This window comes from Mobula hypostoma, chromosome 22 (assembly GCF_963921235.1).
Source record: "Mobula hypostoma chromosome 22, sMobHyp1.1, whole genome shotgun sequence".
Classification (NCBI taxonomy): Eukaryota; Metazoa; Chordata; class Chondrichthyes; order Myliobatiformes; family Myliobatidae; genus Mobula; species Mobula hypostoma.
In genome coordinates, this window is record NC_086118.1 from 7,203,956 (window position 1) to 7,222,034 (window position 18,079).

General features: G+C 41.8%; 1 protein-coding gene across 7 annotated transcripts in view; it reads left to right on the forward strand.

Moving 5' to 3' along the window:
- Positions 1–18,079, forward strand: part of tmem94 (transmembrane protein 94) — a 166,996-nt gene that overhangs the window by 84,830 nt on the left and 64,087 nt on the right. For 6 of the 7 annotated variants that reach the window (XM_063030943.1, XM_063030948.1, XM_063030949.1 and 3 more), the window contains 8 exons: positions 1,236–1,338; positions 5,667–5,884; positions 6,252–6,433; positions 13,061–13,196; positions 13,737–13,852; positions 14,317–14,416; positions 15,121–15,229; positions 16,583–16,772. In XM_063030943.1, coding sequence (XP_062887013.1) covers positions 1,236–1,338; positions 5,667–5,884; positions 6,252–6,433; positions 13,061–13,196; positions 13,737–13,852; positions 14,317–14,416; positions 15,121–15,229; positions 16,583–16,772 — 1,154 coding nt within the window. The remainder of the gene's footprint in view (positions 1–1,235; positions 1,339–5,666; positions 5,885–6,251; positions 6,434–13,060; positions 13,197–13,736; positions 13,853–14,316; positions 14,417–15,120; positions 15,230–16,582; positions 16,773–18,079) is intronic. The other variant, XM_063030944.1, reaches the window with a different exon arrangement.

Genomic DNA, 18,079 nt, shown 5'->3' on the forward strand with positions numbered 1-18,079 from the left:
TAGCCCGTGCAGAATGTGGTCTGGCATTGTCCTGCTGAAATAAGTATGGACGTCCCGGGAAGATACGTCGCCTTGGTAGCAACATATGTCTCTCTAAAATCCTAATATGGACCTCAGAGTCAATGGTACCTTCACATACGTGCAACTCACCCATGCCGTGGGCACTGATGCACCCCCATACCATCACAGATGCTTACTTTTTTACCTTACACTGATAACAATCTGGATAGTCATTTTCATCTTTGGCATGGAGAACTCGACGCCCGTTTTTTCTGAAAACTAGCTGAAATGTGGACTCATCTGACCACAGCACACAGTTCCACATTCTTTTGGTCCATCTGAGATGAGCTCGGGCCCAGAGAACTTGCCGGCGTTTCTGCATAGAGTTGATGTATGGCTTCCTCCTTGCGTAATACAGTTTCAAGTTGCATTTCTGGATGCAGCGACGGACTGTGTTGAGTGACAGTGGTTTTCCGAAGTACTCCTGGGCCCAGGTGGCTATAATTGTCACAGTAGCATGATGGTTTCTGAGGCAGTGCCGCCTGAGGTCTCGAAGATCACGTGCATTCAACAGTGGTATCCGATCTTGCCCTTTATGCACTGAGATGTCTCTGAATTCTCAGAATCTTTTCAGAATATTATGTACTGTAGATGTTGAAAGACCTAAATTCTCCGCAGTCTTGCGTTGAGAAATGTTACTTTTGAATTGACTAACAATTCTCTCACGAATTTTGGCACAAAGGGGTGAGCCACGACCCATCCTTGCTTGCAAAGGCTGAGCCTTTGATGGACGCTACTTTTATACCCAGTCGTGATACCTCAGCTGCTACCAATTAGCCTGCTTAATGTGGAGTCTTCCAAACTGGTGTTATTTGAATATTCTGTGCACTTTTCGATCTTATTTTAACTCTGCCCCAACTTTTGAGTGTGTTGCAGCCATCAAATTCTAAATTTGTGTATATTTACAAAATACAATTAAGTTGGTCAGTAAAACTATTGAAAATCTTTTCTTTGTACTTTTGTCAGTTAAATAAAGGTTCATGTGAATTAACATATCACAGATTTTTGTTTTTATTGCATTTTGGAAAATATCCCAACTTTTCTGGAAATGGGGTTTGTAGAACAATGTGCTCATTCATTGTAGTTCTTAGTATTTCTTTAAGATATGTTTAACAGATTATGAAAAGTTTTATTGACCCATGAATTGAAAATCCTTTTACTGTGCTCTTTCACAGATAGTGTACAGATGTTATCTCATGGCACAGCTGATGTCATTCTGGAGGCCTGCACAGATTTCTGGGATGGTGCAGATATTTATCCCCTCTCTGGATCTGACAGGTCATTGTTACTTAATGTGATACATAAAGTAAAATAAATCTCTCAATATTCTGGGTTGTTTAACTTAAAGGGAAAAGCAAAATGGGATGGATAGAGCCCTGATAACAAAGGATGGAATAAAAGTGGTACAAAGAAAGGAATCCAGTTGAGGTAAGGTAAGAGACAGCAAGGTTCAAAGGTGGAGGTTGTGGTGTGTATATTGACAGTAGGTTCCCAAACAGTAATGGTAATGTGAGGTATAATCATGAAATTAGAGTTGTATATAACGAGAAGTGCCATAACTATCAGTAAAGTAAGAACTAGTATTACATCAACAGTAAAGGTTCATAATGTCACCAATAAAGTAAATTGGAAGATTTCAGAATTCACTGAAAGACAACGAAAAATTGGTAAGGAAACGTAAAGAATAAGTCAGCAAGAATCACAAGTTACTATTGATGTGTAAAAAGGAAATGATTAGCGAAAGATAATGTGAGAATCTTAGTGATTGAGGCAGCAGAAATTATATTGTGGAATAAGGAGCTAGTAGAGCAATTAAGTCTGAAGTCTTGAAAGAAGATGCTTAGTAAAATAGAGAATGATAAGTCTAGTCTGGTGGTGAAGAGCTAGAAGAAATTAGCATTGTTTTAAAAAGCTGTAGAGAGTAGTGTTACTGAAATTCAGTAAATCTCTAGAGTTGATGACTTGCATTGTGTTTTGAAAGGGTTGGTTAGGAAGTAATGAATTGTGTTACTTCGTGCTGTGTTCCACTGCTGCAATAAAAATAGATTTAATAAATAGATATGGACATTGCAGGTATTTTATTATGTGGAAAAAATGAGGTTAATTACTTTGGGAATAATGTATTTTTAAAGATTTAAATGGTTGAAAAATGTTGGTGTTCAGAAGGAGATAGGTGTCCTTGCACACTGACAGTTTAACAATATGGTGCAACAAATCAGCACAGCTAAAGACGAGCAGTATGTTGGTATGCTCAGAATTATAAGTTTATTTCGCTTCAATTAATGCAGAACATTGCACCTGGAGTATTGTCCATTGATCTTCCTACCAAAGGAAGAGGAGGAAGCCATGGAGGGATTGTCTACGGAGTCTCTGTAGGTGGAAGTTAAGAACAGGAAGGGGTCAATAACTCTACTGGGTGTTTTTTTCATAGACCACCCAATAGTAACCTGGACATCGAGGAGCAGATAGGGAGACAGATTCTGGAAAAGTGTAATAATAACAGGGTTGTCGTGCTGGGGGATGTTAATTTCCCAAATATTGATTGGCATCTCCCTAGAGCAAAGGGTTTAGATGGGGTTTCTTGACACGATATGTAGATAAGCCTGCAAGAGGAGAGGCTGTACGTGATCTGGTATTGGGAAATGAACCTGATCAGGTGTCAGATTTCTCAGTGGGAGAGCATTTTGGAGATAGTGATCACAACTCTATCTCCTTTACCATAGCATTGGAGGGGGTTAGGAACAGACAAGTTAGGAAAGCGTTTAATTGGATTAAGGGGAAATATAAGGCTATCAGGTAGGAACTTGGAAGCATAAATTGGAAACAGATGTTCTCAGGGAAATGTACAGAAGAAATGTGGCAAATGTTCTGGGGATATTTGCGTGGAGTCTGCATAAGTACGTTCTAATGGGACAGGGAAAGGATGGTAGGGTACAGGAACCGTGGTGTACAAAGGCTGTTGTAAATCTAGTCAAGAAGAAAAGAAGAGCTTATGAAAGGTTCAAAAAGCTAGGTAGTGATAGAGAGCTAGAAGATTATAAGGCTAGCAGGAAGGAGCTCAAGACAGAAATTAGGAGAGGCAGAAGGGGCCATGAGAAGGCCTTGGCAGACAGGGTTAAGGAAAACCCCAAGGCATTCTATAAGTATGTGAAGAGCAAGAGGATAAGATGTGACAGAATAGGACTAATCAAGTGTGACAGTGGAAAAGTGTGTATGGAACCGGAGGAGATAGCAGAGGTATTTAATGGGTACTTACTTCAGTATTCTCTGCGGAAAAGGATCTTGGTGATTGTAGGGATGACTTACAGCGGACTGAAAAGCTTGAGCATGTAGATATTAAGAAAGAGGATGTGCGGGAGCTTTTGGAAAGCATCAAGTTGGATAAGTCACCGAGACCAGACAAGATGTACCCCAGGCGTGGGAGGCAAGGGAGGAGATTGCTAAGCGTCTTGCAATGATCTTTGCGTCATCAATGGGGATGGGAGAGGTTTTGGAGGATTGGAGATTTGCAGATGTTGTTCCATTATTCAAGAAACGGAGTAAAGATAGCCCAGGAATTTACAGACCAGTGAGTCTTACTTCAGTGGTTGGTAAGTTGATGGAGAAGATCCTGAGAGGCAGGAATTATGAACATTTGGAGAGGCATAATATGATTAGGAATAGTCAGCATGGCTTTGTGAAAGACAGATCATGCATTACGAGCCTGATTGAATTTTTTTGATGATGTAACTGAACACATTGATGATGGTAGAGCAGTGGATGCAGTGTATATGGATTTCAGCAAGGTATTTGACGAGGTACCCCATGCAAGCCTTATTGAGAAAGTAAGGAGGCATGGGATCCAAGGGGAAGTTGCTTAGTGGATTGAGAACTGGCTGGCCCTCAGAAGGCAAAGACTGGTTGTAGACGGGTCATATTCTGCATGGAGGTCAGTCACCAGTGGTGTGCCTCAGGGATCTGTTCTCGGACCCCTAATCTTTGTGATTTTTATAAATGACTTGGATGAAGAAGAGGAGGGATGGGTTAGTAAATTTGCTGATGACACAAAGGTTAGAGGTGTTGTGGATGGTGTGGAGGGCTGTCAGAGATTAAAGCAGGATATTGATAGGATGCAAAAATGGGCTGTGAAGTGGCAGATGGAGTTCACCCCAGATAAGTGTGACATGGTTCATTTTGGTAGGTCAAATATGATGACAGAATATAGTATTAATGGTAAGACTCTTGGCAGTGTGGAGGATCAGAGGGATCTTGCGGTCCAAGTCCATAGGAGACTCAAGGCTGCTGCGCGGGTTGACTGTGGTTAAGAAAGCATACAGTGCAATGGCTTTCATCAATCGTGTGATAGAGTTTAGGAGCTGAGCGGTAATGTTGCAGCTATATAGACCCTGCTCAGAACCCACTTGGAGGACTGTGCTTAGTTCTGGTTGACTCATTATTGGAAGGATATGGAAACCACAGAAAGCGTGCAGAAGAGAATTGCAAGGATGTTGCCTGGATTGGGGAGCATGCCTTAGGTTGAGTGAACTCAACCTTTTTCCTTGGAGCGACGGAGGATGAGAGGTGACCTGATAGAAGTGTATAAGATGATGAGAGGCATTGATGGTGTGGAAAGTCAGAGGCTTTTCCCCAGGGCTGAAATGGCTAGCATGAGAGGGCACTATTTTAAGGTGCTTGGAAGTAGGTGCAGAGGAGATATCAGGGGTAAGTTTTTTTACGCAGAGAGTGCTGAGTGCGTGGAATGGGCTGCCAGCGATGGTAGTGGAGGCTGATATGATAGGGTCTTTTAAGAGACTCCTGGACAGGTATATGGAGCTCAGAAAAATAGAGGGCTATGGGTAACCCTAGGTAATTTCTCAGGTAAGGACATGTTTGGCACAGCTTTACAGGTCGGAGGTCCTGTATTGTGCTGTAGGTTTTCTATGTTCTAATGTGTTTACAGTAGAGAAAGTATAATTGAGTTGATTCCTGGTATGTGGACATTACCCTGCAAGGACAAGTTAAGCAAGCACAGTCTTCCACTTGAAGGGTTAGCTTTGTTTTTTCTTTCCATAGATGTTGCCTGATCTGCTGAGGGTTTCTAACATATTTATTTTAGATTTCCGGCATCTGCAGTTTTTTATATTTTCTTGGTCCTATGCATTACTTTCTAAAAGTAACTTTTTTTTTAAATATTGAAAACTCTTAGGAGCTTGACAGGGAAGGTACAAGGATGAAGGTTACTTCATTGTATGTCCAGGATAATTGGTCTTTAGTCAGCTTATAAGGTGTAATAATCCTTTTCATGTAGCGAATTCTTATCACTTTAAACTATGATCTGATTACGTGAGTTCATCGCAGAGTTTGTATTTATTAGCAGTATGGAAATGAGTCTGAGGGAAAACTATAGAAGAAATTAAACTACTTAAAATGGGAGTAATCTGCTGAATCACTGTTTGCACTCAAATTGGAAACTCGGTCAATGCAGTTGTAGCTACCAAGCAAAAATTCGCTGTTGGGTTTTAAAAAAACATTTTCAAAAAATTGTTAGCCACTTGCATGTTCTGTTGATGTTTGAATAAATGGATAATACTTTTGTAAATTACTAACCCTCATTTTTGTTGCCATAGGAAAAAAGTGCTAGATTTCTACCAGCGAGCCTGTCTCTCGGGGTACTGTTCAGCTTTTGCTTACAAGCCGATGCACTGCAACTTGTCCTCTGAGCTGAATGGGAAATGCATCGAGTTGGTCCAGGTGCCAGGTCAGAATACCATCTTCACCTCTTATGACTTACCAGGGACCACACCCATTAAACACGGCAGCAGACGGAACAGCTGGAGCTCTGATGGTACTTTTGGTCTTCCCAAAATTAAATATTGTGTGTGTGTGTATATTTTCATTTCTTCTGCCTTTTTAAAGCTTCATCAATGTCTTGTGTTACATGCCATTTTTCGACTCTGCCTCACCCACAATGATTACAGGTTTGCTGAAGCATAGCTGCACTGCCATCCAGGGATTTGTTGCCATTTAACTCCTCATGAAAGCAAAATGGTGTGATCTGCAATTCAACGGCATGGAGCAGAGAATCAAACCTGAAATCTGTGCATTTCTATTTAGCATTAACACTCGCATCAATTGATTTTTGACATTGAGACAAATGAAAAACTTAATTTGAACTGCTGCAAGCATTACTCCTCATGCCTAACTTGTTTCAGAGGGAATAGTGGAAGTTATGGAGAAGGAAGACTGCATACAAGCCTTGAGTGGACAGATCTTCATAGGAATGGTCTCCTCCCAGTATCAGGCTCGGCTGGACATAGTCCGACTAATAGATGGCCTTGTGAATGCATGCATCAGATTTGTCTACTTCTCCCTGGAAGATGAATTAAAAAGCAAGGTACAGTTTCCAGTTTTAGATTCTGCTGTTTTGGCCCAAAGCCTAGTGGTATCTGGGATGGCTATAGCTGTGTTACAATTGAAGAAATATTGCAACTCAGACGTTTGCAGTCATTTGACATTCAGTATTTGTGTTTTGCTGAGCAAGGCTAGACTGTGAGCATTATTTAGAAAATCTAGATTCAGCCAATTTTCTGTGCACACTGATGTCCAAGTGTTTTATGAGATACAGCATGAGCCAGCAATGAGTAATTGCCTGCAGGTAACTACCCACCACCAATTGGCAGTGCAATACAATGGACCGGTTTCAATTTTTGTTTTGAACGCTTTTCACATCCACAGCTTGAGAGAGTCAGCCTGACTTGCATCAATCAGTACCTGCAGGCTCTTGTTTTCTCCAAGTTCATGAGGTCATAATAATTTCACCCATTATTTTTTTTTCTTTTTTTAATTCAAGAGATGTGGGCTTCTTAGGCTGAGCTGGTATTTGATTACCCTTAAGGTAGAACATACAATAATACAGCACATTACAGGCCCTTCGTCCCACAATGTTGTGCCAACCCTCAAACCCTGCCTCCCATATAACCCCCCCACCTTAAATTCCTCCGTATACCTGCCTAGTAGTCTCTTAACCTTCACTGCTCTATCTGCCTCCACCACTGACTCAGGCAGTGCATTCCACGCACCAACCATTCTCTGAGTAAAAAACCTTCCTCTGATATCCCCCTTGAACTTCCCACCCCTTCCCTTAAAACCATGTCCTCTTGTATTGAGCAGTGGTGCCCTGGGGAAGAGGTGCTGGCTATCCACTCTATCTATTCCTCTTCTTATCTTGTACACCTCTATCATGTCTCCTCTCATTTTCCTTCTCTCCAAAGTGTAAAGCCCCAGGTCCCTTAATCTGTGATCATAATCCATACTCTCTAAACCAGGTAGCATCCTGGTAAATCTCCTCTGCACCCTTTCCAATGCTTCCTCATCCTTCCTATAGTGAGGCGGCCAGAACTGGACACAGTACTCCAAGTGTGGCCTAACCAGAGTTTTATAGAGCTGCATCATTACCTCGCGACTCTTAAACTCTATCCTTCGACTGATGAAAGCTAACACCGCATAAGCTTTCTTAACTACCCTATCTACCTGTGAGGCAACTTTCAGGGATCTGTGGACATGTACCCCCAGATCCCCCTGCTCCTCCACACTACCAAGTATCCTGCCATTTACTTTGTACTCTGCCTTGGAGTTTGTCCTTCCAAAGTGTATCACCTCACACTTCTCCGGGTTGAACTCCATCTGCCACTTCTCAGCCCACTTCTGCATCCTATCAATGTCTCTGTGCAATCTTTGACAATCCTCTACACTATCTACAACACCACCAACCTTTGTGTCGTCTGCAAACTTGCCAACCCACCCTTCTACCCCCACATCCAGGTCATTAATAAAAATCACGAAAAGTAGAGGTCCCAGAACAGATCCTTGTGGGACACCACTAGTCACAACCCTCCAATCTGTTCGTACTCCCTCCACCACAACCCTCTGCCTTCACCTGGCTATACTTCCCTGGATCCCATGCCTACTGACTTTCTGAATAAGCCTACTGTGTGGAACCTTGTCAAATGCCTTACTAAAATCCACGTAGATCACATCCATTGCACTACCCTCATCTTTATGCCTGGTCACCTCCTCAAAGAACTCCATCAGGTGAGTTAGACATGATCTGCCCTTCACAAAGCCATGCTGACTGTCCCTGATCAGACCATGATTCTCTAAATGCCCTTAGATCCTACCTCTAGGAATCTTTTCCAACAGCTTTCCCACTACAGACGTAAGGCTCACTGGTCTATAATCACCCGGACTATCCTTACTGCCTTTTTTGAGCAAGGGGACAACATTCGCCTCCCTCCAATCCTCCGGTATCATTCCCGTGGACAACGAGGACATAAAGATCCTAGCCAGAGGCTCAGCAATCTCTTCCCTCGCCTCGTGGAGCAGCCTGGGGAATATTCCGTCAGGCCCCGGGGACTTATCCGTCCTAATGTATTTTAACAACTCTCAACACCTCCTCTACCTTAATAGCAACATGCTTCAGAACATCAGCCTCACTCATATTGTCCTTGCTGTCATCAAATTCCCTCTCATTGGTGAATACCGAAGAGAAATATTCATTGAGGACCTCGCTCACTTCCACAACCTCCAGGCACATCTTCCCACCTTCATCTCTAATTGATCCTACCTTCACTCCTGTCATCCTTTTGTTCTTCACATAATTGAAGAATGCCTTGGGGTTTTCCTTTACCCTACTCGCCAAGGCCTTCTCATGCCCCCTTCTTGCTCTTCTCAGCCCCTTCTTAAGCTCCTTTCTTGCTACCCTATATTCCTCAATAGACCCATCTGATCCTTGCTTCCTAAACCTCATGTATGCTGCCTTTTTCCACCTGACTAGATTTTCCACCTCACTTGTCACCCATGGTTCCTTCACCCTACCATTCTTTATCTTCCTCACCGGGACAAATTTATCCCTAACGTCCTGCAAGAGATCCCTTAACATCGACCACATGTCCATAGTACATTTTCCTGCAGAAACATCATCCCAATTCACACCCGCAAGTTCCAGCCTTGTAGCCTCATAATTTGGCCTTCCCCAATTGAAAATGTTCCTGTCCTCTCTGATACTATCCTTTTCCATGATAATGGTAAAGGCCAGGGAGCGGTGGTCACTGTCCCCCAGATGCTCACCCACTGAGAGATCTGTGACCTGACCTGGTTCGTTACCTAGTACTGGATCTAGTATGGCATTCCCCCTAATCAGCCTGTCAACATACTGTGACAGGAATCCGTCCTGGACACAGTTAACAAACTCTGCCCCATCTAAACCCTTGGAACTATTCAGGTGCCAATCAATATTAGGGAAGTTAAAGTCACCCATGATAACAACCCTGTTATTTTTGCACCTTTCCAAAATCTGCCTCCCAGTCTGCTCCTTGGTTATCTCTGCTGCTACCAGGGGGCCTATAGAATACCCCCAGTAGAGTAACTGCTCCCTTTCTGTTCCTGACTTCCACACATACTGATTCAAAAGAGGATCCTGCTACATTACCCACCCTTTCTGTAGCTGTAATAGTATCCCTGACCAGTAATGCCATCCCTCCTTCCCTTTTTTCCCCCTCTCTATCCCTTTGAAAACACTGAAATCCAGGAATATTGAGAGTCCATTCCTGCCCTGGTGCCAGCCAAGTCTCTCTAATGGCCACTACATCATAATTCCATGTATGCATTCAAGCTCTGAGTTCATCACCTTTGTTCCTGATGCTTCTTGCATTGAGGTACACACACTTTAACCCTTCTACCTTACTAGCTTTACACCCTTTATTCTGCCTCTCTTTCCTCAAAGCATCTCTGTATGTTAGATCTGGCTTTACTCCATGCACTTCTTTCACTGCTCTATTGCTCCGGGTCCCACCTCCTTGCAAATTAATTTAAACCCTCCCGAACCATGCTAGGTGGTGGTCGTCAAGCTGCTGCAGCCTTTTTGGGGGATCTTTTCTACCTCTTGGGGAGAAGAGTTCCAGGATTTTGATCTGGTGAAGTCAGCGTGGTGTGTGGCTTAGAGGGTATCTGGGGTATGCTTTTGCTTCCCCTGTCCTTCTTGCATATACAGCCAGGGATTTGGAAGGTGCTATTTTGGTAGATTGCAATGTATCCTGTAAATAGTGCAAACTGCTGCTACCATGTTTTGGTGGTGAGGTAAGTGAAGGGCGGCATCACAACTATTGATGCTGGCTGCTACGTCTCCTGTGGTGTCCAGCTTCTTGAATATTGTTGAAGTGGCACCCATCCAGGCAAGTGGAGATACCCCATCACTTTGCTGACTCAACCTTTGCAAATGGTGGACTGGCTTTGGAAGTTGATCGAGTTACTTGCTGCAGGATCCCTGGATCCTCTGTACATGGATACTCCTGTTGAATGGGGGTTGAACAGCTGGTCACAGTTTCTGGTTAATGGTAAGTCCCTCCCCACTCCTCTGATACTGATGGTGAGGGATTTAGTGATGGTAATGCCTTTGAATGTCAGAGGGTGATAGCTGGGTTTTAACTTGTGGGGTATTATCATTACATGAAACTCGTGTGGTGCAAATGTTATTTGCTACCCATCAGCCCAGGACTATTATTGTCTAGGTTTCACTGCATTAGGATGTAGGCTGCTTTGTTAACTGAGGAGTCGCGAATGCTGCTGAGCATTGTGCTGTCATCAGTAAACACTCCTACCTCCTGACCTTCTGATTGAAAGAATTGCAGTTGTGCTTTGCTTCCATAATGCTCAACTCTATAGACAGCTTCTCTGGTGAAATTAACTTTACCTGCGTGATGCAGATAGTCATGCTCAGGCTGATAGTACCAATAGCCTTCAACAAGAGAAATCAACTATCTACCCGTGACACTCAATGGAATGTAGGATGAGGACAGCACTTTGGCTAAAAGCTGGACCAATCATGTATGATAGCTGGACCAGGTCAGAGGTTGTGATGTCCTGTCATGAGTTATTTATCTCTGACTTTCCAAAACCTTTCTACCACGTATATCGTGGAACATTTCTTGCCTGATGAGTGTAGCAACAACACTCGGTTCTCTGCCGACTACAGTAAACATTCACTTTCTTTGTGCATTTTGGCTGTGTTGTGCCTGTTCTACAAATTGCACTAAACTCCCCAAGGCTGTTTGTTTAAAAAAAAAACTTCTATACTTAAAACCTCAATCTGGGGGGGGGGGGTGGGGGCGGAAGCAGTCATCCAGTGTAACAAAAAATGCTGAAGGAACTTAGAAGGTCAAGAGCAGTATCTCGTTCATGTGGTTAGCCTCCAACCAGATGGCATGAACCTCAATTTCTCTAACTTCCACTCCCCTCTGTTTTTAACTCCCCCCATCCTTCTTCCCTCTGCATTCCCATTCTGGTTATCCTCTTGTCTTCATGACCTGCTCATCACTTCCCTTTGGTTCCCTACCTCCTTCCCTTTATTCCAAGGTTCACCGTACTCATCATTTAGATTCCTGCTTCAGCCTTTGTCTTTCACCTATCCCTTCCAGCTTCTCACATCTTTCTTCCACCACTAGCCTTCCTCCTTATTTCGTCTCACTTATCACCAATTGCTTGTACTCCTCCCACTCACCGCACCTTCTTATTCTGGCTTGCACTCCCTTCGCTTCCAATCCTGTGTGAAGGGTGTTGGCCCAAAATATCTATAGGTACTTCCTGACCTGCTGAATTCCTCCAACATTTGTGGGTGTTGCTCAGGACTTCCAGAATCTGTTGAGTCATTTGCCTGAAATTTCTCCAGGGAACGTACTGTGTCAGGAAATTTAAATCCTGCACTCAGTAATACAACTTCCACTTTTGCTGTGGAAGATTTCAATACCTTTGTTGAATGTTCGTATCCAGAATTAGAATTAGAATATGTAATCTGAAGTGACTGCTGAAAAAGATAATTTTAATGTGGGGAATGAAACTAACTTCAGTTTCCTTGTCAAGGAAAAGATCCCTTTGCATTAATCTGAGAAAAAAAAGTTCTCCAGGTTTCTGTTCTAATCTTGGTCTCCCAACATTAGAAATATGTACTATGCTGCCTCTTTTCATGTGGTGTAACTCCGAAATTTGAGAGGCAAGTTAAAACTTCAGTGTCTGTAAGTGATTGTAAAGTTCTTTGATTCGGATGTACTAATGATGAAAATCACTAAGTGCATATTTAAAAATTGCTGGTGAATGCAGCAGGCCAGGCAGCCTCTGTTGGAAGGGGTACAGTCGACGTTTTGGGCCGAGACTCTTCATCAGGACTAACTGAAAGAAGAGCTAGTAAGAGATTTGAGAGGGGGAGGGGTGATCCAAAATGATAGGAGAAGACAGGAGGGGGAGGGATGAAGCTAAGAGCTGGAAAGTTGATTGGCAAAAGGGATATGAGAGGATCATGGGACAGGAGACCTAGGGAGAAAGAAAGGGGGAGGGGGGATCCCTGAGGATGGGCAAGGAGTATAGTGAGAGGGACAGAGGGAGAAAAAGAGAGGAAAAAAATGTAATAATAATAAATAAATAATGAATGGGGTACGAAGGGAACTTCCGTTAATACCCCACCTCCCCTTCATATATTTTTTTTCTCTCTCTCCCAGGCCTCCCGTCCCATGATCCTCTCATATCCCTTTTGCCAATCAACTTTCCATCTCTGAGCTTCATCCCTCCCCCTCCTGTCTTCTCCTATCATTTCGGATCTTCCCCTCCTCCTCCCACTTTCAAATCTCTTACTATCTCTTCTTTCAGTTAGTCCTGATGAAGGGTCTCGGCCCAAAACGTCGATTGTACCTCTTCCTATAGATGCTGCCTGGCCTGCTATGTTCACCAGCAATTTTTATGTGTGCTGCTTGAAATTCCAGCATCTGCAGATTTCCTCGTGGAAGTGCATATTTAACCTTTGTTTCTTTTTTTAACCATGTGATATAATTCTATTTGAATGCATAAATTTGCTTTGCTTGTGGGGGAGGGAAGAAAATATCCAGATGATTTAATCTGTGCTTATCTTCGCAATTGTCGTCTCATATAAAGCAATGCAGATGAGCACTTAGTTTATAATAATCTGTTGTTTGGTCAGGTATTTGCAGAAAAGATGGGTTTAGAAACAGGCTGGAATTGTCATATTTCTCTGCTACCATATGGTGGATGCTCTGGTTCCGAAATCCCACAATCAAGCCCAAGCCACGCTGGCTCCCTACATGATAACCTTCAGGGTAGGCAAACTTTTAATACTTCCTACTGAAGTTTGTGGGAAAATGTGATCAGTGTAATATATGCAGAATGTGATTTCTACTATAAAATCTGGTGCATGAGTTGCACCTGTGTATTGTATATTGATGCAAGTGTATATACCCCCACCCCCCAATCTCTGCACCTCTTCTATCTGCCTATAATCATTCTCTTGTAGGTAACCAAGTTAAGTGTTAGAGACCAGTCAAAACAAATATTTAATATTCTTGTATTTGAATGCTTTTTATCATTAATGTTCATTGTAAGTTTATGCATAACAGCTAAAGAATAACAGCTGTTTGACCCCAACAGACTGCTAAATTCCTACAACCTTTAATATTGTGGATCTGAGCTACTTTGAGCCAATATATTTTTTCATACTGGATAAGGAAGACAACACAACACCTGTGCTGAGAACACAGCCTTTGGAGGTTTTAGCTGTCTTCAGTCTATTCCTTCAAGTCAGTAGAGACATTGAACCTTACTGAATCTTATTATAGCCATTGATCTTTGTAACTGCATAGATTCGAAGGATGATGCAGAGGGAGCATTACTAATGGAAGAAGAGAGACACTCTGACCTCATTAGCTTCCAGCCCACTGACAGTGATGTGCCCAGCTTTCTGGAAGATCATAATCGGGTAAGTTGGAGGTTTGGTCATGGATCTGTGCTGAATTTGTGGAGAGTAGTTCCATTATATAAACTGAAATTTTGCTTTGAACCCTTTATGCCATAGATGTAATGGCTGGAATAAATGTAAAACTGCAATGTTTACAAGTTCATGAGGCAGTGATGAATCTGTAACCTTTGTACATCATTTGTTAAACACCACAAGTTCAGAGAGTTCCAAGCAAACCATTTTTAATTAATTCATGTAGCACAGCTTTAGCAATGACAGCAAAATACCTTTATTGCAGCCTTTAATAAAGTAAAATGCTCCACAGAAGTAATGACCAGCAAAATTAAATATAACTATGGAATTGATGGGTGTATTTATTAGCTTTCATTTGAAACCATTCCTTGGATAGCTCCAGTACAATCAGCATATGCCATTTTTAATTTTTCTTTTGCAGCAAAGTAAATTAAACACTACCTTACTTTTAGGCTAAGCTGCCACGAGGAATCCACCAAGTTCGACCACATCTCCAAAACATTGATAATGTGCCTTTACTGGTCCCTCTGTTTACAGACTGCACACAGGACAGTAAGTAACCATCGGCTGTATGCTTGCAGCCGCAGTAATAATATATTGTCAGATGACTCTATTCAGTTGAAGGGCACTGATATAACTGAATTGCCAAAATCTAGGGAGAAATTTATTTTATGTACAATGAATTGTAATGAGGTATTGCCTTGAGGGTGTTGGTTCAGACTGAATAGTGGTTTTCAAAAGAACATGCTGTAACTATTTGAAGAGGTAGAGGTCTAATTGGATAGTTTTAGACTCATCAGTTTCTAAGATCTTAGTATTTGTCATGTAAGCAACACAAGATTTTCATAAGTCTGTAAGACTATGCGCAGTACAAATGTGATTCAGCAGTACACAGGAAACCTGGTCCAGCGATGGTGTTACACTGTGTTCTCTCCCTTATATTTCATGAAAGTCATCTACCTTTAAACTCGGTAGCTATTTTTTATATTGGTAAAAGGTCAAAGCTTGCAGCTTCTACTCCTCCAAGCTTAACGGGGGTGGAGAAAGGAATGCGAAACCTTTTAAAGCTTAACCCTTCAGCAATGTGCAGATTGGTTGCTGAAAGGCAGGTGGAGGATCCAAACTTTGGAAGTTCTAGGAAAGAGTGCAAGAAGTTTGATTGCATTGTGGTCATTATGATTGTTGCATGCAGGAAACTGCTTTTTGTGTAATTCCCTGAAAGTTTTTGTTACATGTAAGCTTTTCCCCCCCCCCAGCAATGTGCGAGATGATGAAAATCATGCAAGAGTATGGGGAGGTGATTTGCTGCCTGGGAAGCTCTGCTAACTTTCGAAACAACTGCCTTTTCCTGCAGAGTGACATTGGGTGAGGATTCTATTCACCATGCATTTGTAAACCAGTCAGAGACTGTACAATTAGATGCAGAAAATCCAGTACTGGATAGGAATCAATGGGAACTTATTGATTCCTGTGTCCATTCTGCTGATGTAAAAGTGGATTTATAGTATTCTTTTATGCATTCTAGCAAGTGCTGAAGAACTCAAATGTGGAAGGGTGGAAATGGCCACAGGGAACTTTTCTCACTCTTAGCATTAGCTACTTTTCAGGGTTATCTTGAAAGATTGTTTGATTTTTATATAGTAATTGAACATTTGACTACAGACAATAGGACTCAGTCAGTAAGGCCTCAAAAAAAAAAGTTAGAGTTTTGGACAAATGTTGGCCTGATACCCAAGTGAACAAACAATTCTGACCTCTGGTTTTGTGCAAAAGTTGGCACCTCAGATGCTAGGAATTACAGTCAAGGATGAGTCTTGCTCCACAGCTTTAGATTTTGAAGCAGGAGTACTTTGAACTGAGTGGAGCTGGCTGTGTATGCTTGACCATGGTGAACAGTGGCACCAACATTGAGAGCACCCAGACTGCTTTGAAAGTCTAATGGATCAGTGTTTGTTTCTGAGCTGACAAATTGCAGTCTTTTCACATGGTGATTATTGTGTTTTGCATTTGTAAACAATAAAGAATAGAATAAGGAAGAATTGATTAGGAAAATTGGACATTGATTTGTAGAAGATCTGGTTGCAAATACAGTTGCAGCTGACCAGTGTTCTGACAGTTTGATTCAGTCATAGCAAACCAGCATATAAATCATGGTCGGTACAAGTGTGGGCTTGGTAAGAAGTAAAAATTCCTAACCCACCTGGAGGCCAATTTAAAAAAAAATAGAAAATTTATTGGTCTATTTTCCTGATTTTTTTTACATGGGGTAATTCAGGTAATATAAGATAATGCTGAAATGTTGGAAATTTACAGCAGGGTTATACAAAATGGCAGGTTAGTATCTTGCTATCAGTCTTCAAGTATCTTAACAAATAGCTGATGATTGGGAGAAATATTTACATCTTGGACAAATGTGGGGGGGGGACATGCAGAGAGATTCTACAGGTAACAGTTTCAGAAAGGGTGAGATCGGGGGTTTGTGGTGTTCTTTAGTGTTCTTCCTTTAGCAGTGCTGTGAACTGTATAATTGGGCCTTTCAATAGGTACCAGCCATGAGGGGAGAGAAGAAAACTAAGAGGTGTTGTATCATGGTTGGTGATTTGCTACTGAATGATAGGCAGTGGTGAATTACTGTGTTGCAGATTTAAGGAAAATAAACTGGGCAGTCATGAAACATTTATTGTCCATCTGTGACTTGTGATTCTTTGCTTATTGCAGAGTTGCTATGGATCCACTCTACCCATCCCGCTGTTCCTGGGAGACCTTTGGCTATGCCACCAGTGCAAATGTTTCATTTGATTCTGAGGAACTTTCCCCTCTGCAGTTATCTGGCCTCTTGAACAGCCTGCCATGCTCCATTTTCTTTCACCAGGAAGAAAGCATCAGCATCATCAAACTCATCGAGCAGGTGATTATCTTCAAGCTGCACAATAATCCCCCACTACACAGGCAATTATTTTCCTACTTCCCTACACTACCCTTCAGCGCTCCAACTCTCTAACTTCAATTGTGTTTCTTTTCTGCTGACACCATCCTATAATATAGTTGCATGCTTTTTCAAGGACCAGTCCCCTTTTAATGAGGTGATGCTTTAGAACAGATAAGCATTGGGATATTTATATATTTTTTTAAAAAACAACTGGAATATTTTTTCTTTTGTGAATTTGTCATCTTCTATCTACAAAATCTTGCTCCCTTCAAAAAGATTCCAATACAATAATGTTGCATCGAGTGCACTGATGGTTGTATATAAGTCAGATACATCTTCTTTTAAAGGGAGTCTCTGAGATTGCATATTGTTCAATTTACCCTAAGCAACAATGATGGAGGATCACTGATTTCTCATATTTCCAACATTTTTTTAAATCCCTAATTTGGATCTGGCAGCATCTTTGGAGAGAGAAATGGAGTTTATATTTGTGGTTGCTTGCTTTTCATCGCAAGTTTTGTGGAAAAAGTATTGATTTGAATTCATTAGTAGTTTCTTGCTCCACAGATGCTACTTAACCTGAGATCTTGCAGTGTCGTATTTCATGTATACCATATATTGATTTTGAATAATTTAAGACAGGTTTTCTTCATTAAGAAGCCATAATTACTGCATAACCAAACAGAGTGTAAAAGGGGTGATCTTGTCACGAATTGCAGCTAAGTGTTTCCTGCCCATCACTAGTCAAGATGGGCAAGAAACGGTTGCACCTTCTGCTGAATGAACTTCTGAGGTCATCAGACTGACAATCCTCTCTGATTCATTAACAGAGTACAAGCTAAATTTATGCAAGTAACCATCTGGGTGGATGTACTGGTTATTTATTTCAGAATTTGGTAGAGTAGAATTGGAAAAACTATTCTTGGGTACAGTTGTCAATACTGAGAAGTGTTCTTAAAATCAAAGTATGAGAAATGTGAATAGGCCAATTAGGGCAATTAAAGTCTAAGTGGATGTGAAGTAAAAAAACAGACAAGTGAATTTGAGGTGTCCTGTCACTCAATATCAAATTGAATAGAGCTGTAGACCAGAGTTGGATGAATGCTCCACTTGGGTTGTAATGTCAAAGAAGAGAAAATCTGCAAATGCTGGAAATCCAAGCAAAACACACAAAATGCTGGAGAAACTCAGCAGGCCAGGCAGCATCCATGGGAAAAAAGTACAGTCGACGATTCAGGCTGAGCCGAAGGGTCTCTTGTGTTCTAATGTTCCTGCTTCTGATGAAG